The sequence below is a fragment of the Numenius arquata genome, chromosome 8 (assembly GCF_964106895.1).
Source record: "Numenius arquata chromosome 8, bNumArq3.hap1.1, whole genome shotgun sequence".
NCBI lineage: Eukaryota > Metazoa > Chordata > Aves > Charadriiformes > Scolopacidae > Numenius > Numenius arquata.
Genome location: NC_133583.1, coordinates 17607182 through 17635084, shown reverse-complemented (window position 1 = coordinate 17635084; position 27903 = coordinate 17607182). Strand labels below are relative to the sequence as shown.

General features: G+C 42.5%; 1 protein-coding gene across 1 annotated transcript in view; it reads left to right on the top strand.

Moving 5' to 3' along the window:
* Positions 1-7766: 7766 nt before the first annotated feature.
* Positions 7767-27903, top strand: part of STIMATE (STIM activating enhancer) — a 33972-nt gene continuing 13835 nt past the window's right edge. Inside the window, exons 1-2 of the mRNA XM_074152028.1 lie at positions 7767-7944; positions 26961-27009. Coding sequence (XP_074008129.1) covers positions 7767-7944; positions 26961-27009 — 227 coding nt within the window. The remainder of the gene's footprint in view (positions 7945-26960; positions 27010-27903) is intronic.

The following is a 27903-nucleotide window of genomic DNA, read 5'->3' as shown; positions in this document are numbered from 1 at the left end:
GGAGCAGCCAAGTTGAAGTGGATCTTTGAAGCACAACTACAAAAACATGCTCCTTTCTCCCTAGCAAGGAAAGCCAAATGAAGTTAAACCGGGGCCCTGGTGACCTAAGAGCATCTGTCAGCCTCAGTTTTTCGCTCTGACAAAAGGAAGACAACATCTGGAGCAAAATGCCAATGCAAACACTGGGGCTACTCTACCAGCTGCCAGCTCGGGAACACAATAGTCTCTTGCTCTATGGTTCCCGTTTTTTTAATGTATTTTTTAATAATTACAGAAAAGTCTCCTCTGGTGGGAAATGACATTTCAATAGTTCTGTTGGCACAGAACTTTAAAAGGAGAGACGGATCCTGTTTACGTTAGCATGTAGGCTGCCAGAAATAACCTTTCTCTGTTCCTGATGATTCACAGAATCCCCTTCCCTCCCTGTGGACAAACACTTGCTTTACCACAGCACTGGCTTTGGAATGTGCCCTTTGCACATTCGTGTGTTAATGTTGAGTTTTTTAATGAATTTGTTCATTGTTAGGACAACAACTTGGCCACAGGGTTCTGAATGTACAGTATAGCAAGAGTGTGGTTCCTTTGGGGGCTTTTTTTGTTTATTTTGGGTTTTTGTTTCGTTGTTGGGTTTTTGTTTTTACTACCTCTGTAGCCTGAACAGTAGAAGTGATGAACTAAAAGGGAGGGAACAACTACTACTTCTGGACAAATTGTCTGTAGCTGCACAGCAGTCTCTCTTCTGTAGGCATGTCAGGAGTATCAGCAGTATCAGCAGAGAGAGCTTCTGTTCCAAAGCTTTAGCTGAAACGTGTGTAGGCTTAACCTGGATGTTCTCAGATGTCAGAAAACTTAATTATTTTGCACTTCTCTTACAGATGGGCTGTAGGAAAAAAAGAAGGAAAGAGAAAGTGCCTCTGCATTTTCTGTATTTTGGTTGTCAGATAATTATTTTTTTTTAATTGTGTGAAGTTATTTCTTTTTTTCTTGTAGCAAATAATTGGGCCACGTACACAGAGCCTGTCAGCAGACTTTTGCTTTGCTACCTGAACATCTTTTTAGAGAATAAACTAAGAAAATGGCAATCAGTGGAGGACTGCAGCTTAGCTCTGCCAGTGTTTGCACACTGGAAACTATCTTAAGAGCATGACTTTATATTTTTAACTATTTACAGCTGCTCAGGATCAGACTGGATGAAAATATGGGGGGTTGGGAAAGAGTTTGTGTGCTTTTTTTTCAGAGAAAAGGACCAGAGTGACATCTAGTTCCATCAGTAGACCCACAGTAGGATGAACTGCTGATTTTAATTTTCCAGGGTAATAAAACCCAGTCAGCCACTTGCTGTAGACCTGTGCTTTACGATTTAAGTAACGGGGCTTACCTTACTTACATCCATTAAAGATGTGGGGAATTTGCATCAAGCTCAAGATCTGCACCAACTCAGCATTAGGTTTCAGATGGCTTGCATTCATTCACTGTGCCTGTTCTCAGAGCGTTTGGAGGAGCACAGGCAGGAGCTTTATGAGTGCAGCCCTGGTCCTTTATCTCCTATTCAAATACATTTCTGCAGAAAGCCCCTGGCATTTGAGGTAGGAAGGTTCTCACTGCTGGAATTCATTTTGAAAAGATGTCTGTGCTGGTTTCTGATAACCACTGGATATTCTGGTCAAATGGATTGATTCAGAGGTCTCTTAGGCCTAATGTGATGGGTGATTCTGATGCTGTGAGCTGTAGGATGCAGAGAGGAGAGGTCATCTCTAAACTAAGAGCTGAGTTTGCATAATCTACGTGTCTGTGTCTGCCACAGAGGTGTTGAGGGGGAGTTGCCTGCTATGAAAACTGTTTAGAGTAAGCAAAGCTAAATAACTGGGGTATATTTCTTTTGCCCTTTAGCATAACTGCCGAGTCAACTGCCTAGTTAAGGCAGAATTATTTCCAGAAGTGCTAAAATCAGGTAATTTTTTTTTTCCATTCCAGAATCAAACCGTGAATGTCAGACAGACTGTTTACTAGCTGAGTGTTCTTGAGAGATGGAAGGCAGTGTGTAGCTAGGCCAATTTTTTTCTCCCGAGTTGTAAGCAGAGTCTGAAAACACAATTAAATGGAAATCAAAGTGCTCCCCCCCCCCTTCTTCCTCACACCAGATACATAGCCAATAAATGGATGTTTTGGCTCGTCATGTTGTGTGCTTAGGTCATCCGCCTGTACTCCGTTCCCTTAGGACAAGCTCAGAGATAAGCCATTAGGCCTGAAAAAATTTTTGAAAGGAACATTGCTGCTTTGCTGTCAGTGTCTTGTCTTGAGAAATTAGACCAGCAGAAAACTTCTGGGCTGGAATATGATGCTTTTGGATTGTATTTGTCATTCTTCAGGGTTTCCAGAATTCTATTGCACTGATGCCCAGCAGAATTGACCTGCATAGCCGAGAGATGTTGCTTCCACCTTTCCCCATAGACAGATAGATGTCTTCTTAAGTAGTTGTCGGGAGAGAACAGAGCTTTAAGGGTAGTTTAGTGAACCTGTTAACACAGCACCTAGGGTTTTAAATACAAATGTCATACTTCTGTTTCTCACTAAATGAAGCAGTCAGCAGTTTCAGAGGTTAGTGGTATACTCACTGGTCACCTTTGGCATGTTTTATAGGCTGGATTTTTCTGCCTTGTTTTGGGAGGCACTGACAGTCTGGTCCCAATGGGATCTATTTTTGTTGAGATTTTCAAAAGGGATGTTTTCATTATTTGTGAAATGTTTTTATGCTGCACACGGGTACTGTACACTCTGTTTCCTGGAAAAAAATGCACTCTGTTTTATTGCTGGATTTAAAAGGGATAATTGGGGCTTTGTCTTGATGGATGGTGTTTCTATTTGACTCTGTTTCAAGTTTCTCTTTCTCTATGCGTGGCAGGAGACACAACTGCACTTATATTTGTTCATCGTTTTCCAAAATAACTTGAAATCAGCTCATGTGCTGCTTTATTTCATCTGTTTCTTTAAAACTGGATTTTGGGTAGCCAATGGCTGAATCTTGGCTTTGGGTGATACCGATGTTTCACCAGCAGGAGTTGCTGGGACTGCAGTAATTTAGGTTTCAGGAATTTGTGCTGTTCTCTACCACATTCATTCAGCATAAGATATGACAGAGCTGGAGTCCAGGAGAAAGGCAGCAGTGTCTTGCACAAATGTCTTCAGTACAAGAAAATGAGCCCTCCATTGGGCCTTGTGTGCTGTTCATGTGGATGGTAAAAGGAGATGACTCTTGGCTGATGCATTGAGGGTTTGTATTCTTGCTTCTTTTGCTTTCACATGCCTTGTACAGTCTTGGTTTTGCACATCATAGCGTTAGAAACCTGGTGGTGCCTCCATATGGCACTCATACTGTGCTAAGCCTAGCCTTGTTAGGCAGAAAGATGATATTTTTTTTTTAGTTACTAAAGGAGTCCATAATAGAGAAGTACTTGACCTCCAAAAATGTCATGGAAGGTTAATGTGGTAGAATTATCCCCAAAGCACGAGCAGCTTGCAGTCCATCCTAAACTGAAAGCAATCCTTCCAGAACAGGAGAGGTACCGCACTGATCTTGGTGAATGAAGACTACTTTTTTCTAACGCTAAACATTTCTGAAAGTTGCTCTTTGAGGAATGAAATAAAGGCAGATTCATTTATGTGTTGTATAGAACTCCAGGAGTGTTTGCAGTCGCTCCTGGGATTACTGGAAACAGTACATACAGAGTTCGGGAGTAGTTGTTAAGATTACTTTCTCTTGTCACAACTTTCAGCAGTATTTTGTTGTTGTTTTAGGATTTGCTAGTGTTTATCCTTGATTCCAATGATGCTTTAAAGGAGGGAAGGAATACTTAGCTGCTAGGTCCACAGAAGTGTAAATACATGTACAGTTGATTGGACTGAGCGCTCCATTCTTCTGTATAAAGTACAAAGACTCGGTACCTTGTTAGCAAAAGGCAAAGTGGCTTGCGAGATTTTTGAATGTAATGGAATAGGCTTCGAAACGATCAAGCTCAAATTGGAGACTGGATACCTTTGGACCAAATCTGTTGTTAGAGGAGAAGTTACTAGATGAAGTAGCCTTACCAGAAAGCCAAAAATACGATGATCCTATACAAAACTACTCCTTAACCAGTCCTGTCACATAGTGGCAGACTGGTTACTGCCTACTGTGAGCTCAAATTACCTAAAATTAACTAAGCACAAAGACATAGGCTCTGTCAGGAGACTTCAGGTGTTGGCTGGAGGCTCCGTTTTAAAGGGATCGTGTGCTGAACCCACATTTCAGAGTGCTGCCAACCTTCCCCAAACATGCATGTAGCCTTGTTTTCAAAGGCAGCCTTTTGGGTGAAGGATTAGGATGGGACTTGGGAACACCAGATACAAGAAGCCTCTTTTATTGTTACGTGTTTTTCTAAAAAAAAAAAGATAATAAAAAAAAATAATAATAAAAAAAAAAATTACCTGTATGAAATATAGCAAAAATGAGTTAAGGTTTTTGACACTTTGTCTCCATGGTCATTTCCAGCTTCCTCAACATCACATCTGTTGTTCTGAAATGCACCAGACATATAAATGGACTTTTTGATGAGAAGACAAATTTATTCTGTTAGGTGCAAAGCCAGCAGTGTTTGGCTCAGCTTTAAGCCATGGAAGCGAGCAGGTCTTGCGCTGACGAAATTCAGAGGCGGTGGGTCTGACTGACTTAGCACAAACATGGGCACGGAGCTTGTGGAAGTCCTCTAGCCTTGCACAGTTCAAGAGGAACAGGCCTTCTGCTCGAGACACGGGGACGGCTCACTCGAGTTGTGTGAATGAACAGCGAAGTCCGGGCTCAAAGGAATTCTTGCCCACTCTGGAAGTTGTTGAGCACCAATTTCAAAGAAACCTCGTGGAAAAAAAAATTCTGAAGGTGTCATGTTTCTCCTCTTCTCTTTTGTTCTTTTTTTTTTTTAATTTCTTTTTAAAATAAATTTTAAATAATCTTTGTAGACAATCAGAGGTCTTGTAGGAGACTCTGCCCCGAAGGGTACCTGCTCTCCACCTGTGGGCCTCTTTCTTATACTAACTCATTGGAACTGATGCACTTTTCCTGTATTTTGCCTTTTTTAATTAGCTGCTTGTTCTTAAACAAAGATTTAAATGCATATTGTGTTGTGTCCCTTCTGCTTGTTGTTTTATCTTTCTTTAACTTTTAAATATATATATATATATGCAGTGAGACTGAAGTACTACATGGAAGAGAAACATGCACAAGAGAATATGCCTATTAAGTCCCACCATTGTTTGAGCAGGTGTAACAATTTAATCAGAGGATTTTTTAAAAAATATTTTGGATGGATATTTTGCTTGTTTTGTCTGTAAATAGTGTACATAAGTTTGTGGTATATGACAGTTTTAAGTGGTTGTAAGAAAATTAAAAAAGATACTTAAACTGTTACCGATGGCTGTGGTGTTAATACAATGATAAATACTGCTGCTTCCCGTGGGCAGTTTTCCATTGTCCAGAAGTGTGGGGGGAGAACTCTGTAGCGCGTCCCATGATTTGCATAAAAGGTAAATGCAGGCATTGTAAATACCGCTTGCACGGGCTTCACGTTAACAGCTTGATTGGGTTGTATACAGTTCCCACTAATGCAGGAATGCTTTTTCTCTAAGCCTCTTCTAAGGTAACAGATTTTGTTTCTTAGGATGCTGAAGCTAACGTGCAAGAGCTGAGGACAGAACCTATGAATCAGGGTAATTTTCTTTTATGGCTTTCTTTGAGCATAAGGAGCTGCTCATTACGATCCGAAGCAAACTTTACAGGTGCTGCTGCTCCTTCTGGATGGTTTTGTAAAGGTTTACACTAACCTGTCAAGCTGAAATTTTGAAAAGAGCTGGCTTTGCTTTCTCTGAATAACATGAAGGTTCACAGATGTTTCAGAAACAGGTCAGCCTTGCAAAGTTCTTGTTTCCTTACTTGGCGTTCCAACAGATTGTACTCGTGTGCTCCTTGGCACTTGTTTCTTGGCTGCGCGTCATTTGTCTTCAGCTGATTTTATAGTGGGTGCAGAAAATGCATAGGAGTGGGATGAAACTGATTTGCTCAACACTGTCTTTAAAGGTCTATTAATATGTCGGATTTAAGGTAAATCTTTTACTTGCCTTCACAGAGCACTGTCTGCGTCAGAGAAATCGGAAGGCTTGTGAATAGCATGTATCAGGAGGCAGTGTCATCTTCTTGTCTGCCACAGGTTTCAGAAGGGCTTAGAGGAGTCACGGGGAGCTGAAAAACCTTTGAAGAGGTATTTTTGGGGAATGATCTATTTTAAAACATGGAATATGGAGTAACGCAAGGCCTAAACCCTTCAAGTTATGTTTCCAGATTCATGTCTTAAACCAATTTTGTGTATAAAAAACATACTTTAACCGGTAGAAACGTCCAGGTCAGGTATGTGTGTGGAACATCTAATGTCTAGCAGCCGCTGTGAAAGCTTAAAAACCGCTCCTGGGCCGCAAGTGAATAGGTCAGGCCCACGTTTGAGGTGCGGTGCTTGATGGCTGTGACCCCTGCGTGCAAGGGGGAGAACAAGTAACCTGCTTCGGTCCTGCCCTTTCTCTCAGATAGGTCAGGGATGCAAACGGAGCTCTTGCCTTCGAGGCAGCTCGAAGCGGGGGAGCGTTGGCTTGGGCTGCCGAGGCACTGGACGCTGCGTTTTGGCCAAGCCCTCTCTCGGTCGGAGAATTGAGAGCGTTTCTTTTTCTGGCTGCGATTTCCAGACGTTTGTGGCAGAGGCTGAATGTCGGAGAAATCACTGCCGTGTGCCGGCAGCGCTGGGCATCGCCTGCCGGGGTGGGGGGGGACAGTCACCTAGGCGGGTTTGTAAGGGAGTTGCAACAAATGTCATTATTTGAACAACTCTTGCTCCACGTGCTCTGCTGAGTTGTCTGATAGGCTTAAACGCGTTTTGTTTTCTGGGTCGTACTTACAAATGAATTCATATTTAGACTGGGATTTTTAATTATTTAAAGAAATTCAAGAAGCAGCCTAAGAAAAAGCTACGGGACGAGGTGACCTGGGCTAAACGTGGATGGGGTCCTGCCTTGCGATGGTGCGACGGGGCCGGTCAGACTCATTTTCTAACTGAAAATGCTGACGCGGCAGGTTTGATCCCTCCTGCCTTCGGCCGTCCTTTCACAAGAACGCGCGGTTTTTGCTACAGAATACAGGTCATAAGTTTTTTTATTTCTCCTTTGATGCCGAACTTGCCTGACCGCTGTGTCCGAGCCGCAGCCGTTGGCCAGGGAAAACCCGGGGTGGGCGCAGGTTAGAAACCCCCGCGGGTGCCGGAGCCAGAGGGTGTTCGGGGTGTCGGACACCGGCGGACGCTGTCCGCCGGGCGCCGGCCCCGCGGGGAGCGCTAAGGCGCCTGCAGCCGGTGTCCGGGCTGAAGGCCGTCGCCGCTCTCCTCCTCCCCTTCCCCCCCCGCCCCGGCACGGAGGCGCGGACCCCTCTCCTGGCGTCGTTACCGGCCGGAGGAGGCGGGTCGTGCCCGTTTCCCACCCGCCGCGGAGGGCGCCGGACGCGGCCCGTCCCTCCCCCCGCCCGACCCCGCGGCCCCGCCGGCGCTGAGGGGCGGGGCGCAGCGGACGGCTCGGCCAATGGGAGAGCGGAGCGGCCGGTGACGCGGCGGGGTGGGGGGCGCGGCCTCGCCCGCCGGTCGCGACGTCGCCTCCGCCGCCATGCGCCGCTGAGGCGGGCGCTGGCCGGGCCTCGCCTCGCCATGGGGGCGCCGCCGCTGCCCAACGGCAGCCTCGGCCTCACCGACAGCCCCTCGCGGCCCGGCGAGGGGGCGGCGGCGGGGCCGGGAGACCGCGGCTGCGAGAACGGGGCCCTGATGGACAGCTTCGGCATCTTCCTGCAGGGGCTCCTGGGCGTCGTGGCCTTCAGCACCCTCATGCGTGAGTGGCGGCGGGGGCGGGCCGCGGCCTCCGGGCCCCGCCGGCTCCGTGCGGCCTGGCGGTCGGACGGGTCCCTTCATCCTCGGGCTTGGGTAGCAGTGCCGCGACCTCGGCGCGGTGTTCCCGGGAGCAGCGCCGTGCCGTCCCGGGCTCCCGGCCGTGAGGGGCCGAGGCGCCTCAGGGCAGCGCGGCCGCGGCCGGGGCTTTGTTGGTGGCGGGGGGAGCTGGGCGGTGAGGGGAAGGGGGGGGCTGCGGGGCACGGCCTGGGGAGGCCTCTCCGCGGTTCCCGGGGTCTCTGGGGGTCGGTGCCCCGGCAGGGCGGGAGTGGGGCAGCCGGGCGGCCCGAGGGAATGAATGACGGGCTTCGGAGGCAGGTGTTGAGGTGAACGGTGTTGTTTCTGAGGGACTATGCTTTCAGCACTTCGAGCAAAAGCACTTTCTGAAATTTGCGTTCCTAATATTTGCGCCTAACCGGGCATAATTCATCACTTTTTGGGGTGGGAGTGTATTCTGCTTTGAACACAACCGGCAAGGTACGGTGGTGTGTGCCGAGTCACTCGGGGTTAGAATATACAAAAGCAAAGGGGTAGGCCCTGTCAGTTTTACTCCCAGCTGTACCTTGTCGTGCCATCAACAGCAAAGGCAGGCCGGTGTGAATCGCAGCGCACTTGGAGTGTGTGCTGTGCCTGGGAGCCGGAGCAGGCGTGAGCTCCCGTGGGTGTTCGCAGCCGCTCAGCTGATGAGCTGTAACTTGTTACGCTGCTCGTTTGACTTTGGTGGAAAGGCAAGAAAGGCTGGAGGCCATAGTAACTCCAACCCTGCCCGCTCTGAGGGAATTGCGACAACAGGAACATCTCTGGTTGATTTTTCTCTCTATCCCGTACCGTAGCTGGTGTCCTTTCCACTGAGGGGTGAAGAGGAAGCCCAGTGCTATTGCTCAGCTGACCCTGAAATCACTGTTAATAAAATGTGTGCGAGGGAAAAGGGAACATCAGGTACAAGTGTTACAATTTGACTGTTCTAAAGACCAAGATCCTGTTTATGTTAGAATTGACCTGATGCCCCCTCATGCTAGCATCATACAATTATGGTTAAGTCAAAAGATTGTTATCCCACTATATTTGCATACTTTTGTGTTTCAGTCACGGTTAACAATTGCATTGCTTTTATAAAAGCTATGCATGTAGCAGCCATCATTATGTTACTGAATGACAGCAGTAGTCACTGGTGTAACATTTGGCCAGTCAGAGCATCCTCATAATTGGGAGTTTTAGCAGCTTCCAAACAAAAGTACCCCTCTTTAAGAAGATGATATGTACACATTGTTGTTTTTGGAATTAAGAGATGCAAATTCTCATGGATTGTGCGTCAAAAGATGAAGAACTACAGGTGTCGTTTGTCAGCATGGTATCTTTTTTTCTGGAAATGGTATCACTTATCTTCGTGCATTTTGCAGTAACACTGGAATACTCAGTGAAGAGAAGAAAAAGTGAATACAACAATTATGGACGAGGAAAATGAAAGCCTAGTTGTTAGCTGCATTTCCTAACATTGGTTAGGTATTTTCAAACCATGAACTATTAGAAGGAGACTGTCAATGAAGTTGTTGCAATTGTGGAAAAAAGGAGTGAAAGAAAGGTAGCCAGTCCTGAATCTGTTCCCAAAGGAGATTAGAGCAAAAAAAAAATGTTGCAACTTGTGGTGCTTACAGATGCTTACATTTAAAAACGGAAGGATAGGTATGTTTGTTCCAGTTTTGACCACCACATTCTCTTCAACTTCATTTTGGGCTGCTCCCCTAGTAGGAAGAGAAGCTGGCCCCACTGTGTGCACCAGTTACACTGGTAAAAGAGCAGTTGTCTCTCAGTTAAGTGCTGTGCTGGAGGGGTGGTTCTGTTCTGGCTGCTAGTTCTGTCTGAATGTTTCTATCATTTTTATATCATATGCAAAACATCTGGTATGATGTTCTAAAACCCTTAAAAGTTGCCTTAACAAGTAGGACTTTTTGTGATTCACATGACAGGTCTGATGTGACAGAGAAGCAGGAACTTGTGGCTGAGAGCAGGAGGGAGAGCATGACCTCTCCTCAGCAGTCGCCTCGGCACCTACGCAGTTGTTCCTGTCCCTGAGCTGCTGTGGCAGAAGGGATGACAACTTCTGGAGCCAGACCACAGCAAGAAAAATAACCAGGGAGACGTGGTCACTTTTAAGCTGGAGTAATTTGGTGCTCTGGTCCTCCAGCTGTCTGGCACAACAGAGCGGGTAGCGTGAGGGAGAAACAAGTGGCTGCAGGCAGGGACTGCTTGAGAAGTGGCACCACGCTCAGGTCAGAGATGGGCCTTCCTTTCGAACAGCATTAACTGTCTGTATGCAGCTGTATCGCTTCTCCAGCTCTCCTCTGGAAGAAGTGAAGATGTGTCAATGGCTGGTATTTAAATTTAACTTACAAAGGGCAAGTCATTTGTCCTTTTATTATTATTATTTTTTAAAGGGAACTGTAGTGGGAGATACTCTGATACTTTGGTTGCGATTAATGGTGCAGAACCCTCTGTAGAAAAAGAAATGAAAGTAATGGCAACCAAGATACATTGTACAACTGCTCTTTATGCACAGAGGCTGTGTTCCTTTGAAAAATATTTGATTTGACATGTAAAGAGTAAGAATTTTTGTTAAGTGGTTAAATCAAAGGCTGACCCAGACTTGCCCTTTTCTAGACAAATCTTACTGTGCTTGCGTTCAGTGGAACAAAGAAAAAAAATTTTTAATTCTTTTCCTGATCGCAGTAACTGGCTGTAAGAGGAGGAGCACCTTTTCTGTGCCTCACTGGTAGATGTTCATCTACAAATGACCGAAGGACTGTTCTTAAAGCAAATTTGTTTAAGATCTGACACTGCAGTTTGCCACCTTCTTGTGCGTGCACCTGTCCAATTGCTGTAAAGTTACACTGTCAGCTGACCTGCCGATGACAGCAGCTAAACTTCACCTTTTAAGGGCTAAAACGTGGTCAAGTGTGAGGTTTTTAATTTGTTGAAACTGTGGTGACTTTCTGAGAGAGGGAGCAGGGAAACTGCTTTGCTGTGACTATCCTCTGATACTTCAAAGACAGGTTTTTATCCCAATCGCGTTATCAGCCTACCTTGTGTGTGCCCTCGCTACTGAACTGGCACAACCATCAAGTGACAGGAGGAGAGAATTTCCTGCTTTGAGCTGATGAACTGATCATTTGAAATTAAATCTGAAGTTTCCTTTTCTTTGTAGCTTTTGCCTCCTTGTTCTGTCAGGCAGGCAATGAAGAACAGTTTAACTTACTCTCTCACCTCACAGTAGCCTTTTAAATTACTGACTTCTATTATTTTCAGATTCAAATGTACAACCTGTCATAACCCCCTAGTCATTTTCTTGTAGAAGATGCTTTAGCTAGTTATCGTCTGTCCTGACTTTATATGGGAGCCTCCCTAATCCCCTTAACCAAAGAGTAGAAATTTGCTTTTGTTTTTACTGCTATAAGTTGTTTAAGCCCTCCTAAATCCACGACTCGGTCACCTCGATATCAAATCTCATCCTCCTGCTCTCCGTGTAGATCATTGTGCACTAGAGAAGTGAGGTCCTGTTCTGATGTCTGAATCAGTAGGGAATGTAATTAATACTACCGAAGCCTACCAGTGCGTTATCTTTAATCCCTGTGAATTAGTCTTTACTGCTCAGAGTTCAGTCGTCTGCTGTGAAGCCGAAGACACATTGGAACAGTTTCACCCAGACATTAACAGATCGTTCCAGTCATACTGAAATTGGGTGAGACAACTTCTGTCACTTCTCTCCTAACCATGGGCTCTAACTCCCTATCAAAGGGAACTGACTGATTAAAAACTACCTCTTTTTGGCAAATCTGCTTGGACTGACAGCCCTTTTGGATTCTGGTCACTAATTCTCAAGTCTGGTAGCCTGTTTTTTGAAGTCTATTACTTAATTTTGCTCTTTTCCCTTCTGCCTAAGTATGCGTTATTTTCCCCACTAGTTTATTTAAGACAAGCCACTTCATAACAGGAAGTCTGAATGGGTTTCCCTGATGGACGAGATGTATGTTTATGCTTCATGTCAGTAAGCCAAAGATAATATTTTTTTTTCAAAGTTTGCCATTATAATGCTTGTATCTTATTTCATGGGGACCTTGATTTTAAAATGACTGCTTTGCTTCTTAGGTGAGCTTTTTTTTTTTGGTGCAATTGTTATGGTTTTTTTTATTACTGATGCCACAAAGCTAGTTCAGAATATTTTTATACAATATGATGTGTTTTGTCAGAAATCCCAAGCACCTTCTGAGCATTCTATGTTTATGCTTTTATTGGCAATGAATGATTAGAGAGTGGTGTTAGCACAGTATTCCCACACATGTACCCTGTAGTTGTAAATAATAGTTTTTATTTGCCAAACCTGCAGAAAGGTAAGGGGGAAAAAAACCCGTTGCCCATCCCTTTACCCTGTCTGACACAGACTGTTTCAATTACTTCATCTTGAGTATGTAGTTTATTTACTAAGTTTGTTTGTCAGAAGATTGGTACCTTCAGAGCGTGGCTATGTTTGTTTTGGGATACTTAGGAACGGCTGAGAAATTAGATGCGAGTTGTATTGATGAATTACTGAAATAAGAGTCATTTGGTCCTCTGCAGGTAAAAGGTTTGTGTCCATCTGTGAGGGAAAACATAAATATGCTGCAAAGGAGAGCGGAGTGTGTGGGCTCTTTCCTTTTTATGGCTTTATTACAGTTTGTGTCTGTTCTCACACTGGGAAGGGTAAAAGCTTCTGCGTTAACAGAATTGAAACGATTGGGTACAGGTGCGGTGAGTGAGTGGGTGGGTTTGCTGTTGAGGGTCACAGCTGAAAAAAGAAAATTAATATAGTATCTTTTATATGAATTCTTTCTATTTTTTAAGGTCCACTCTTTGCTTACAGTGTCATAAAGGAGATGTCTTAAAAGCCGCATCCTTAAAGTCCATTGGCTTAACAGCAAGATTTTTCTCACCTGATAAGCCATGCAAGGAAAATGAGTGTTTCTTCATATAATAAGCTATCTTAGTAAGGAATTTAGTAGAATTCAAAATGCTTTAGCAAAAATATCCTTTTCAGAGGAATGATTTCATATTTTCATTAAGGTATAATGTTCTGGGCAGCAGGGACTTGAGAAGAATATTTAGTCATTTCGGTGGCCTTTCAGAAAAAAAAAGAAAAAAGCTTAAAGAAAACTACTAGATAGGAAAGTACTAAAGCATATGATTTCCAGTTGTTTTCCATAGCAATTTTCTTTCTGCTTGAGCAGATTTAAAAAATGTGAAAATGGTGGGGAGTTGACTGTGACACTTAACATCAGCAGTGAAGTACAGGCTTCCGAGTGACAGTAACAAGTTTATTCTACATGGCAGTTTTCTAAGGTGTAGAGCAGCGGCCTGCCAGCAAGGGGATGTTTTATTAATCAAGATGTTATTTAAATGACTTGATAATATCCCATCCTTGTATGAGTTTGCTCTGAGTGGCACAGTACGCGTTCACGTGACTTGCTGAGGGCCACCTTGGAAACGTTCTTGGTGCCATTCATTTAAAAACGTGTCTCATACAGAAGTTTCAAATTACAGATAGGATATTTCATATTTATGAAAGCATGAACAGTATTGTACTTACACAGTGGATCACACTTTGTCAAATGCACTTTATCCTGGAACTCTTCACAAGCGATAGTTCCTGGTGAGTTGCCAGGTAGGTGCAGAATTTGCCTTTGGGGGTGCCCTGGTATTGGGTAGTCTGAAATGGCTTTAAGGGCCACTTTCAGGTATCACAGCAGTGGGGATGAATCCCCCTTAGGGTGAAGGAAGATATACTGTTGAACTACGTTAAAAGGCAAAATCTGGGGATTTTTTTAAAAGGAGGAGGTGAAGAAAAATCCAGAACTCGGAAGTAGCAGTGGCAGGGCGGGGAAAGTCCCCGGGGAGGAGCCCGGGCAGGACCCTGGAGAGCTCCCGGGCCGGTGGCAGCGCCCCCCGCCCGCGGGTCTCCCGGGGGGGGCGGGGGCGGAATCCCGCAATCCCGCTCTTTCCCCCCCGGGGGGGCGGAATCCCGCTCTTTCCCGGCGCTCCCTTTGGGGCTTGGGCCGGCTGGCACGAAGGGGTGATGCGGTCTCCTCCCATCTGGCTGGAGGCCAAGGAGGAAACAGGATGGGGTGATGGTTAAAACACCTTATTTTCTACTACCATTTCCTCCTGCAGGCCCAATCCATGGTAATTAGTAATGATCGGTATCTTAGTGGGGTATACTAGAGAACAGCTATTATTCCGTAGGTTAAGTGTCTGCAGGATTTGGAAAAGCCCTGTGAGGTCACTGTGGTCACAGCCAAGTAAATTATACCTTACAATGATCAAGTGTTTTGTTATGCCCAGATGGTGAGGTATCACTTGCATCTATGTTACATGGCTGTTTCTTGTTTGTTGTAAATAAATCATCAAATCATCAGTCCTTTCAGTATCTCTGTGTCATCCTTATCCGTGTTTCAGACAAAAATGAGAGGTGCACTAGGACCTGTAGCAGGGAAAAAAAAAATGGAGCCACATGGATAAATTAGCTCAGTAAATTGCTTTATTTTACCATGCTATTGGTAGTAGTACTCTTTAATATATAAAATACATAGCTGGGATAAATTCTGGCCATTGTGAGCTGTGCAGAAAAAGACAAATCTTGCTGATAAACTTCATGTTGTATAAAAGCAAGTAATAAGAGTGTTGGGAACTGCTCAGCTGATCCTTTAAGTGAAGCAAAAAACCTGAAATTTAGGAATAACAATTTTGGAATGGTTTCCTATTTTGAAAACAGAAGACCAATATTGTTTTATAGCATAGTTAGGTGTATTTACTGACCATAGGAGGAACGTGTTTTCATAATATTTAGTCCTGCTTAAACTACATTTCCTTGTATTTTTGATTAAAACTACTTTTAAGATGTCTGATTCTTTGTTGGGTATAGATTGTAGTAGCACTTTATTGGATGGCTCAATGTTCTGATCGTGTCAGGTCATTAATATTTTAGTGTCACTAAATGCAGAATTACTAATGTAATTCTTGAAATGCCATGCCAATTACAGTTAGGAAAAAAACCCAACCGAGGTATCAGTTTGGACAAATAATCTGTAATCTGCAAGTAAGTTGCACTCTTCATTAACAGTTGTCTGATGCCCTTCTTTGTCTTGTTGGCTCGGAATGTATTATATTTTCTTATTACTCAGCTTATTGCTGGATATAATTGTGCTCCAGATAATAAGATTGTTCTAAGTATAATTACGCATGTCATTCACATTATGAAATGTTTAGGAAAAAGGATAAGTTATGTTGACATTTGGAAACTATTAAAATGATAAATTATCCAGAAACTCTGAAGCTGTGTTTAATTAGAACTAACTTCTGGACAGTTAGCTAGACTGTTGTTTAACTGTGAACTGCATAATGAATGTGTTCTTGACTAGTGTTTTATAATTAAATTTGTAAGGAGCTGATTTGTACAAATACACAGTGCGTGCTTTTGCGTTCTGCAGTGATATTAATTTCATGGTTAATGAAGTTTGCATTCTTAAATTGGTATTTAACAAGGTCTTATCTGTGTGGATTTTGTTGATGAAATGAAAAATCAGGTCTGCTTTCTCATGCCTGCTGGTAGGAAATGCTTCACATTCTGAAAGATTTCTTGATTGCAGCAAGACGTGTTCCCTACAAAACTTAGCATGTTAAATCTCTCCGACAGACTGAATATAGGGTGGGAGCTTGCATGAGGCTGCCCTTGCAGGTGGTGTGGTATTGCGATGAGGTTTTAGGTTTAATCAGGAGTAATTAAACTTGTTCATGCTGTTGCTCGGGATACTGAAGACCTGTTTTTCTACCACTGACCCTGAATCACGCATTTTATATATATTTGTTGTCACAACCTCGTACATACCTGTCATATGTAATGAATGTTGAGGATGAAAACACGCTGAAGTGGATTCACAGTTGAAATGCCTCATAGCTCACGTTCATGGTTCAGGTTCATAGTTCCAGGTGTAAGTTAGTTCACAGGACTCCTGAGCTAGAGTAGGGAAAGGTCATCCCAAGGAAGGTACTAAACTTGGTTTTTCTATTGTTCATGATTTTTTTTCTCCTGAGGTTGCTTTTTTTTTTTAAAAAAAAAAAGAAATTCACATTTTTTGTAATTTGAAACGTTTTTACTTTGGCCTTAATTTCTGTCACATTTTTGGCTACCTGATACACTAAAACCAACCCTTCTTCCTCTTGTAGTGATTAATGTGTGTTGGCTCGCTTGGTAGAGGAGGAGCACAGTGCTATGTTTCCTTGTTTTATCTGGTCACCAGACATTAAAGAGAGCTCGGGAGGACTCGGGAAGCAGCTGGCCTGTAAGCTGCGAGGTGCTCAGGACAGGAAAATTTGTGACAAGAAGTTTATTTGTACACTTCTTCCCTTTGAGAGGTCTCTCCATTGCTGGGCTCCACCAACACTGGTGAAATAGATGAACTAATGGAACTAACTAGAAATTGTTGGTGAGAAGTGAACTAGAGAGAGGAGTTCCTGAAATTTTAAGCGTTTCAAATTTAACACTAAGTTTTAAAGGCCGGACTTCAGTTTGGTAACTGGTAAAACTGAAGAAATTGTTGTCCTGGGCCTGAATGCTTAGAACTTGGCCAGATAATGTTTTATAGGGTTTGTCTTATCATTTTTGGACAGGCTTGCCAGTCACCATGAATGAATACTTGTGGAAACAACCTTTGCTTTTTGTTGTTCCACTCTAGTTTGGTTGTTTTTTTTTCCATACAGTTTAGGTTTTTTTCCATGGAACAAAAATGACTTTAAAATTACAAACAACTATTCACAACTAACTGTCTCTAATAATTTTTTGAAGGTGTTATGCTGTAAAATTTTAATTCCTTTTTAGAATAGTTGCTCTTAATTTCTTGTGCTGGAAAAAACAGCTATTCTACAACTTCTTCCAGCACCCCTTTCTTGTTTGGAGGCTGACGGTGTGGCTAGCAGCATATAGTTACTTTATATGCATTGGGTTTTAGTGCTTTCATTGTAATGTTAGAAGATGAAATAGTCTAAGGAGCTTTACAATTAAACAGGGGGGAAAAATAAACCACTGATCGAACTCCATCTGATCTTAAAAACTTGAGCTTTCTTATGGCACTGTGTTTTTAGTGCTGGCATTCGGTTTTGGTATTGTGACACTTTTATGAAACTTAGGCAAATGTTAAGAGCTTTTACAAGCTTTATCATTGAGAAGAATGTTCATGCACATGGAAATTATTACATGTCTTCATCTTGATTTCAGAAATTTAATGTATGCAGTAAATACCTAGTTGTTAGATATGTTATATCAAAGAATTCTACATAATTAGCTGCTGACTCTCTTTCTGTGATATTTGATCATGTGTAAAGAGAATGTATGAAAGTAGGCTGTGTATCTTTCATTCTTTTTAAAGCAGTTGGTGTTATGTGAAATGTGTCTTGCTTGCAGTTCAGAGCTTTGATAGTTTCAGCAGCCTAGGAAGGATGAATCTGGTAAGCAAAGCTATTCAGAAATTCAATGGACTCTGAACATACAGCGTACGCCTGCCTTTGGCACCCTTGATTTAATATATTTGCTGTTTGTAGTCTTCTACAAACAGAAGCACGGTTTTCCTTTTATGTTCTTTTTGGGTTTATTGGAACTTGTATTTTGGGTTTGCTTTCTGCTTTTAAAACTGCTACAGTTACTGGCTTAATGAATATTTTAATGAATGATGAGTGAGTTTGTAGCTGTGCTTTGGCAGCTCTGTCAGTTCCCAAGAGCTGGTTTAAAACAACTGGCTTGAATGACTTAAAGTTCATTGATATCTGTTGTCATCCTAATAACGTTAGGAAAGCTTCATGTATTATTGAGTGATATTGTGAATGCAGTACGTGAAAATGGTGTTGTGAATCGTAAATTGCTGCTTAGTGCACATTAATATGGATTGATTCTGCTTGTTTTGTACTAAATAATTCATGTTTCACAAATGGTTCTTATTTTTACTAGAAAAAAAAAATCCATTTGAACGCAGCGGACTGTGTTTTTCAGCTCTCACTAGGTGTATGTATTGCATGGTAGGAACGGACTGTCTCTTTCTCTAGCAACCTACCTCTTTCTGTTAGGTAGTTGTTTAATAACACCTGGTTCCAAGTATAGAGGCATTTGCAAGAGGGCTTTGTATTAAACTTCTACAGCCAATCTTCCAGGCACTCGGAGTACTGGAGGCTTAGGTTTGCTTTACTTCAGCTATCTCATACCTGTTGAGGAAACAATAGCGTGTGCTTCCGTCTGGGAGTGCTGGGAAACCATGATTTATTGTGACCTTCCAAACAGAGCACACCTTGACCGAACAGTGCTACGTACGCTAAACTCAAGGATAACAAATACCTCTTTCTTAAGACCAAAACTTGTCTTATAACTTTAATATTTGGATAAATATTTCCTAAGCTACTTGTGCTGTTTACCTTAGAGTTCATAAAGCAGTTTCGTGCAACTCTTTATTTTCAGTATAGCTATAGTGTTGGCATGTCTTTCAGGAAGTAAAGGGCTGAATACTTCTGTTTACATAGTGCGTATTAGATGTGTTTCCTGACCTTAGAAGTGCTGCTCTCTCTGATAGAGAGAGGTTAGCAATTGCTAAATAGGTTAGCAATTAAAAGTGAAAACTTGGATCTAATTCTTTGTCTGCTAAGTCAGTTTGGCTATTTTAAAAGTAGGCTTTATCTTTAAAAAGAATTAAAAGAAAAAAAAAAAGGAAAAAGCTTGATCACAATGGCTATTGATGTGGTGTGTCTGGACTGCATGCTCTGCTAAGACGCATTTGTTTCCTTTATTGACAGCCGAGTTAATGCTTCTGTCAGAACCACACTATCATGTGCTACCAGGATGCATGAGATCAGCCTTGGTGAAATTGTCTTAGACTGAGTTGTATGCGACAGGTAGTATGACTTATTTGTGTGTCCCTCAGCCAATCTTTACAAGCTAAGCATTTGGAAATACATTGTTTTTTGAGCTTTAAATACGTACGTGTTAAGAATAAAAGGCTCACTGACCTCAGGTAATGCATTTGGCTGCCTTTCCTGAAGAAGCAACGTAGTCTGCATATTCCAAAGCTCGGGTAGCAGTATTGTGGGATTTTTTTATTTTTATTTTTTTTTCTGGTGATGATTTGTCCTCTCCTCTCCTGCACTGTGAAGGGGAGCTTCACTCTGTGATAGCTGTTCCCTTAGCTACTGCAAAACCTTTGTAGGGACACAACTTACAGATAGGCTTTTAGCTGGATGGGGAAGCAGGTGGGAAGTAAATGTTTTTACAGAGGTAACTTCCAGTAACTGTAATTCTCCAATGTTTATCCAGCAAAACCACTACTCCGCATTTAATAAATTATGTGAAATCCAGTGTTGGCACGTCATTTTCCATCATCTTATGTCATCTGTGTTGAGACAAAAGAGCCCCAGTCGTGAGATAGCTGGGCTTGGCTGATGCTTGGCAGTTGCCTATTAACTTTGCAGTTGAACAAAGTCCCTTGTTCTCTGTTCTAACAAGAGTGCCCGTCAGACCCCTTTAACTATCGCAAAGCTTTTGCTGCCTAAAAACTGTAGCCACAACTCGAACCGATGCCATTGGAATGAAGAGACTGGGATAAGATCTGCAGTTTTGCAGGTGCCGCGTGGCTGTCCAGACACTGGGTCATTAGTCTTACGATGTCCCTGAATAACTAACTAGCTAAGTCATTAAACTATTGTGTCCAGTGTTTCTATGTGTGTCTCTCTGGGTGACCATCTTTAATGGACAGATTCTTAATTACACACGTGTCTCTGAGGCCAGGGACACAATGGAATTAAGAAATGAGGTGGGATACTTGCCTGGCTAATACTGCTTTTTGTCTTACAGAAGTTTTAAAAATCCTTTTTGCAGGGGAGCAAAGCCGGTGAGCTCATGCATTTCATATAGCATGTCAGTCTTTAACAAGGAAAGCTAGAACAAAATTTTCCATTCAGTGAGTTATTCCATAACTTTTTTTGATCGCAAAGAAACCATGGTTCCTGGTTATCTTTCTCCAGTACAGCTGTATCACTGGATGTAGCTGGAAATCAGTTGCTCTAGACCAGTGTCATTTCTGCTGTAGTGTAATTGCTATCATAGAATCATAGGATGGTTAGAGTTGGAAGGGACCTTAAAGATCATCGAGTTCCAACCCCCCTGCCATGGGCAGGGACATCTCCCTCCAGACCGGGTTGCTCAATGCCCCATCCAGCCTGTCCAAGAGTGCTGACAAGTGCAGGTCATTAAGCAAAAGTATAATGAAGAATTTTGAGGTTCTTATGTAGGGAAATAAGCAGTGGGCTTTCAGGGTATCCTGTAATTGAGCGTCTCAGTTGTAGTTAATGGGGCATAGGAAGAGAAGGAAGAATTACAGTAGGCAAACATTGAATTACTAATAACGCAGTGGATTTCCCATTTATTATCTGTCTTTAAAACAAACACACCTCACACCTTGCCATGTTCCTTTATTTATTTTTTCAATTATGAATATAGGATGATGCGGAGCTCATAAACGTCAAAAAGCTTTTGGCAATCAAGCGATATGTGGCTTATACACTTGTTTACCTTTCTGTAAGGCATCGTTTTAGCCTGTTCTCATTAGGCATGTTCTTGTAAAGCTATTTCAAGAAAGAAAAATTCTACTTTAGGGAAATCTGTAATTTCTTACTCCCTCTTTAGTGCTACCAAGAAAATAAAGGGGGAGGGGGCATAAAGTGAAAAGTGCAAGACAAGCCTCTTAAAAGCCTAAGTTCAAACATATGATAAAGGTCACAGATAACGTTAAATTCACCAACAGTTGCCATTCCATGGTAGTGTAAATTTTTAGGGATTATTAGCGTGCATGTACATATTCATAGCAGACACGGTTTTCGCTGTTGTGGGAAAAGCACTGGTATTAGCAAGCAGAACAGCGTTTTTTATAATCTTCCCAAATAGAATTTTAAAAAATTGAAATCTGGCCTGCATATGTAGTCGATTTTGCAAGTTTTTTACGGGGTTAGAAATTGCAGGATCACGTTTATGATGCATATGTTCCCCTGATAACCAAACGTTCTGAAAATAGTTCTCTGAGAGTAGCCGTGTGAAATTCCGCTTCAGATTCCGAGTTTGTATCCTAATGCTTGGCTTAACTCTTCAGCTGTTACCCCGTACGTAGTTAGTGCATAGCGTTAAGGTAGGTTAGCGTTCTATCAGAAACTGTAATACTCATCTTCAACGTGGGAAACGATGTGAATCAATATCAAAGTAACCCTTCAAATCACATCAGTCCTGCGCTATGAGGGCTGTGTTAGAGGATTTCTCTGGTTGCAACATGTTATTTGGGAAGCCCAGCAAAGCCAACCTGCTGGAGGAGATTCAACGCTCTCATGGTATAACATGACAGCGGTGTGGAAGCTCAAACGGCAGAGTAGGGGGGGGTTAGTTAGCCATATTTTGGTCATTGGCTCAAATCTTGGAGCTTTTAAGTACCATGTCACAGAAAGATGATTTTTTAGACTTACAGACCAATTTTTGCTGGAAGGGACCCCAAATGTCACCTCCTCCCACCTCCTGCTCGGAGCAGAGCCGATGTCCCTTTGCTCGAAGCATCGTCCAGATGCATTTGCAAGGTCTATGAGACTGAAGTCACTGCTCCCTCTCTGGCCAACTCCTCGCAGAGTTTAATTGCTCTCATGGGAAATTTTTTACTTCTGTCAAACTGGAATTTCTCTGGCTGCAACTTGTGGCCATTTCCTCGTGCCCGTTGCCTGTGGATCTGTGAGAAGGGCCTGATTCTGTCCTCATGGAAGCTGCCCACGCACGTGAGCGGGTTTGTGTGTGTGAGGTGCGAATGTGATCATATCCTTCCTAACCTTTCCTCCTTTCGGTTTTCTTCTTCTGTTTGGCTAGCTCAGCTGGCGCTTTGCTGAGGTCTGATCACAGAAATGTGTAGGTTTATGAAATGAAGCGTTTTGTCACGTGGGTTGTCTTTGACCTGTTTTTCAAAAAGTTTTGAGCAGCACGGGAAATACAGGTGAAATTCCCAGTTCTCTCCTCAGAAGAGCAGTGTTACTGTAGTATGGCTGCAGAGGGCATCAAACATGTTGAATATTCTTTAGCTTATTTTCCTTTCTTTGAATATCAAATTAATGATCTAGATAAATATTCTTAGATCTTTATTTGGATCAGAAATATTCTTATTGTGAACTGCCAGAACGTGTGTCTAAGCAATGCAGTAATACATGACATGTAGAAACACTTCAGACGTTTGAGTTGGGGCGGTTTTGAGCTGGTACAAGAGCAGCCACCCAGAAACTTGGAGTTCTGAAGTGCGTGTTGAAGTTACTTCACATCAGCAAAATATTTCCTGTGGGACTTTTTGGGAGGGCGAAGGAGGGAGAGGAAGAAAGGTTGAATTCCAAGTACAGATTCAAGTGTTGCTTTTCATATTGACGCTTTGGAGAGGTTTTACTTTATTTCTTGTCTCTGTTCTTATATATGGCCTTTATTCTTCCCTATAAGGCTTCAGTTTCCTGGAATACTGATTGCTAAACTCCTGTGTTAAAGTAACTGTTAGAAACCTTTCCACAGTACTCCAATGTTAATTATTCCTAGAATTTCAATGAAACAGGAAGACAATTTAATGAACTTGAATTTTGCATTAGCGATGCTCTGCCTTCTACGCTTATCTATTATCTGTCCATCTGGCAGCTCACATGCTTGTTGGCAGAAGTGCTTTTATTTCCTTTCCCGAAAAATCCTGGCATTGAATGTATAAACAAGCGGCGCTTCTTCCTTCATTTATAATTCAGCGTGAAATTCTGAACGCTATTAGTTAATTAATATTAAATGCGGTGAATTCTTGCTTGCGCGAGTACCGCGCTCTGAATGGGAGCATATGGAGCGGTAGCAGCTCCTGGCGGTGCGGAGCTGGCAGACTGGGACCCATCTGTCAGCTGACACAGGCACCGGCGCACGTCTCCCAGCTTACGCTGAGGCAGCGGGGGCTGCCAAGAGAAACTGAGAACGTCTTAACTATCGTGACATATTTTGGGGGGAGGGCAAGTGGAAGAATTGCTTTGCCCTCCCCAAAACTGATTGATGCTTTAAAAATTTACAGAAGCTTTATTTGAGGAAAAAAAAAAAGTGCTGGTTTTTGGTTGCAAAACTCATTTATTAATAGCAAGCGTGCTATGGGTGCTGAGCTCAGCAGTGTGGTTATCTGCAGCCTGTCGGTGTTTTCTCAGTTTCCTCACTGGGAAGGCCCCAGCTCTCTGCAGCCACACAGAAGAGACTCTCACTCGCTGGGGGAACGGTTCATAGAATCATAGAACGTTTAGGGTTGGAAGGGACCTTAAAGATCATCGAATTCCAACCCCCCTGCCATGGGCAGGGACACCTCCACTAGAGCAGGTTGCTCAAAGCCCCATCCAGCCTGGCCTTAAACACTTCCAGGGATGGGGCAGCCACAACCTCCCTGGGCAACCTGTTCCAGTGCTTCACCACCCTCACAGTAAAGAATTTCCTCCTGGTATCTAATCTAAATCTCCCCTCTTCCAATTTCAAACCATTACCCCTTGTCCTGTCACTACACTTCCTGACAAAGAGTCCCTCTCCGGCTCTCCTGTAGGCTCCCTTCAGATATTGGAAGGCTGCTATGAGGTCTCCCCGGAGCCTTTTCTTCTCCAGGCTGAACAACCCCAGCTCTCTCAGCCTGTCTTCATAGGGGAGGTGCTCCATCCCTCTGATCATCTTCGTGGCCCTCTGCTGGACCCGCTCCAACAGGTCCATGTCCTTCCTGTGTTGAGGTTAAAATGCTCTCAACCCGAACCACTCCGCTGTGATAGTATGTTGTGCTGGGAAGGCAGTGTAACCCCGGTACTGCACGTAGGAAAATACCTGGCAATAACCGCGTACGTCAGAAATACCTGATGCTCACAGACATAGAGCTGCAAGAAACCAGGCTGAGAAAAAAAAGCCCTGTTTCGTATGGATCTACTGGGCTTTCACGTGTACGGATACATATTCATCAGGTAGCAGCTCCTAAAGCCTTTAAACAGATTGTCTCATTTCATTTGGAGGGGGTAGAAGTTTGTGGTGTGATCAGCCATTTAATACATTCCCAAAAGACATCTGTAGAGGCTTTCAAAATTAACTCTCCTGTTTAATGTTAAATCAAATTAAATTAAATGCTGTGTTTTCAGAATTGGCCGGAGAAACGCAGACCTTCTGAAGTTCTTTTCTCAGTGTGGATAAAATGTGAAACACTGTTAGTTGAATTGGTTTTGAATATCCTCTTCCAAAGCGATTTTTAATGAATACTTCAGAGAAAGAAATGAACCCACAGGCTTATACAACTTCTTCACAGTAATAACAGACAAAAGCCTAAACTTGGAATTCCCCCCCCCCTCCCCGAACTATGCAAATCTTACCAGTTTAATTTCTGTTTTGTCTGCAGAAAAAAGTCTTGCACAAATTCCACAGTAAGTTGAAACTTCTGTTTCTTGCATTTATTTGGTGATGCTTTGTGGCTTCCTGTTGTTGTGCAAAAGTGACAGTAATTAGAGTAATCCGTAGTGTGACTGGGGACAACTTGTCATAAACAGCAAACTGGTTGATTTAGCTGGGGGTTGCTCATTTTTAACAGAAGTTTTATATTTATGGCATGCTGTTCACAGAGAAAACTGCTGGCAAATGTTGCTATTACAACTTTATCTTTGGTGTAAATGTACAGTCTTTTCCTCTTGTCACTTTTTAATTTCTTTTGGTTGTATTTTATGGGGGTGAAACACTTTCTGCTGTTAGAAGCAGTAACAGAACAGACAGTAAAATGGCACGTTGTTAACTTGGTGTTCCCTGCAAATGCTGCCCCTCCACCTTGGAGGTGAATTTTTATTTCACTTATTTATTTTAAGGCATGCAGGTAATTATATTCACGCTGTATTGTATGAGGACGGTTGGCTCTGAGGAAAATTGCTTTCCTTGTGAAAAAGTTGTTGATCGGTTCATAAACTGAAGTGTGTTTTAAAGGCTTCTAAGTTGGGGAAGTGCTACTTATATACAGCATCCCACTTGAAATTTAAATTCATCGCTAATATCTGGAGAAACAGGTTAAAATAGTTATTGATGTTTTGCCTGACTTATATCTGCTATGGTTTGTGCCTTTTAAGACACAACTTCTGGAAGTTGAAGGAGAAAGAGGGGAATCGGGGCCTAATTTTTTTTTTAAGAGTTAATTTCTGAAATAAGAGCCTAAATAATTATTTTTCAAGACTTATGTTGAAGGAACTGGTGAGTGACACTGAACTTTGGACAGAAGGAGGAAGTAAAACTCTTCTGTAAAACACATCTTTAGAGGAAAGGTTTTCCATTACCCTGTTATCTTTGGTCTGTCTTTGGGATATATATATAGTATCTTGGAGCTCTAACAGAAAATAATTCTGCGTTACAGCATTAGGCCAGGTCTGGCAGAGGAGAGGCTGCTGCAGTTCCATGCCCCAGGTCCCGCCTGTGGCAGGGCTCAACATGTGATCCCAGTAGGAGAAAAGGTTTTCTTGCTCAGAAAGAGTTAGAAATGGGATTTCCTAAGAAGGCAGAACAAACTGCAGATCAGACAGTACAAGTGTATGGACCAGCCACCACTTATTTATGTTTGAGCGACTGCTTTTACCCCCTTATCCCTCTATTTTCCCACACTTATAGAATCATAGAATGGTTTGGGTTGGAAGGGACCTTAAAGATCATCTAGTTCCAACCCCGCTGACATACAGTTTTTCTTCCTTGAGTCATCTAGATCCTTCCCTTTCCCTGCCTTTGGTTCCTTCCCTAAATAACCCATAGTAAGTCTTGTGCAATCCAAAATGCTCTTCCCCTGCATCCCATACCTCTCCCGTACCCTGATGCACTGACCATCTCCCTCTCAAAGGTGCTCCAGAGCTGGCTCCCTGGGATGGATGTCACCTCTCTCTAGTAGGGCTAAGGCTCTCCTGGGACAGCCATCCCTTCCTCCCCGTCTGTAATTTGTGTTCCCCCGTCTGTCTTTGGGCTTCTGTTCCTCTGGGTTTGTGGGGATGGACCTGGAATGGGCTGGTGGCTCCTGGGGTGGACCTGTGAGTAGCTGGGCAGGGTGCGATCAGGCTTCCCCTGCCATTGTCTTTGTGCTCCTTTGTGGGTGTGCAGAGGAGCTTCCTATCAGATACAATCAGATAAAACAATTTGTTTTATAAGCTGTATCAAGATTGAAACTGTCAAGTTTATTTATTTTTTTGCCTTTTTAGAGTTGGTGTTAATTTGAATACTGGATTTTGGGGGGTTTCTAATATATTAACAAGTATCAACCTTTTTGTGAATGGATTATCTGACTAAAAAAATCTGTCCTGCTTTCCTTTTGCAATTCTGTTTTCCCTCAAAAGTCTAATTTGTTTTTCATAAAATAAATATACTTTGTCAGAGAATATCTTTGTCCTGTTACTAATTCACTGGATTTATTTCTAATATTATAGATTGCCCCTATATTGCGAGGATACTTTCCAATTTGATTTTTGGTCTCCAGTGAGCAAAAGAAATGTCTTTTTCTAACACCTGCTTTACTATCGGAAATTAAATTTTCTGGATGGGCGGTCATAAAAGCTAAGCCCAGTGAAAGGGTGGTCGGTAATAGATTATTTTTTCATATGAGGTGTATTGGCAGTCAGACGATGGATCTGTAGGAACCTGAAGGTGACGGAAGGGAGCCAGTTTCTTTAAAAATGTATCCTTAGAGATTGATAAAGTGAAATGCAGTTGTGTAAGATCTAATTTATCAAAGAATGTAACATTTCTGCAAGATGATTTGCTGTTACTTTTCTATATTTTTCTTGGTTTGGGAGTTGCTGATTGTCTTCAATTTTCTCTTTTTTTTTTTTTTTTTTCCGCAGTAAAACGCTTCAGAGAACCAAAGCATGAAAGACGTCCCTGGAGGATATGGTATGTTTCTCCATCCTTTGCTCTTAAATATTTTTTTCCTTGCCTGTTTTAGAAATTGAAGGAATGATTGTTTGCATGTGATGATTAAAAAAGTGGTGACAAGAAATTGGTGACTGAGAGTAAGAAACAAAAAGGTACCAAAATACATGAGTCAATGAAATGTTATCATCTGCGGGTTTCCCTGCTGGTTCTTTCTTACTCAACACTTCCAGGAATCTCTACAAAGATGTGTGTTTAGACATAAAGCTTCGAGTTGTGCTTCCTCCTGAAGGTGGAAACTTGCAGTTGCCCTAAGATGCATCTGAACATCTACAAACTTAGAACTAAGCTTACAAGAAGCTCTCAGCTGGGCTTAAACAAAATGCCATGTTCTGTAGCTATCCTCCTACATATAAGATAGAAAACAGTATGGTAAAAGATATAAATACATAAGCCATAAAAGAATACAAGTTATAAAAAGTATGTTTGTTGTTATTACTTCTTAAAAGTTGTTGGACTGTAGCAATGCCAACATAACCTGTAGTAGTTCTGAGGCTGGTGTAAATGTTAAGCTGTTGTACCAGTTATTGAAGACTTCAGTGGTTTAAAATCATTTTGTACAATGCTGCTTTTCATAACTAATCCTGACCTTTATTTTATTGGAACACTAAATACAAAATCTTTGTGTACTACAGTCTACCTCAGCCTGAAATTCTGAGCAGTGCAGTGAAAGCCTTTAATTTTTAAGCAAAGAATCTTGTTCTGGGACTTGATTATTGTTATTTATAGTGTAATGTACTGATTAGATAAGAAACTCTCTGGCTTCCTGCCTCATCTCCAACACTCTGCTCTCTGTGTCGTGCAAGGAATGCAAGAGAATAAAGTTTAAGACAAAATTCTCAGGGAGGAGAGATG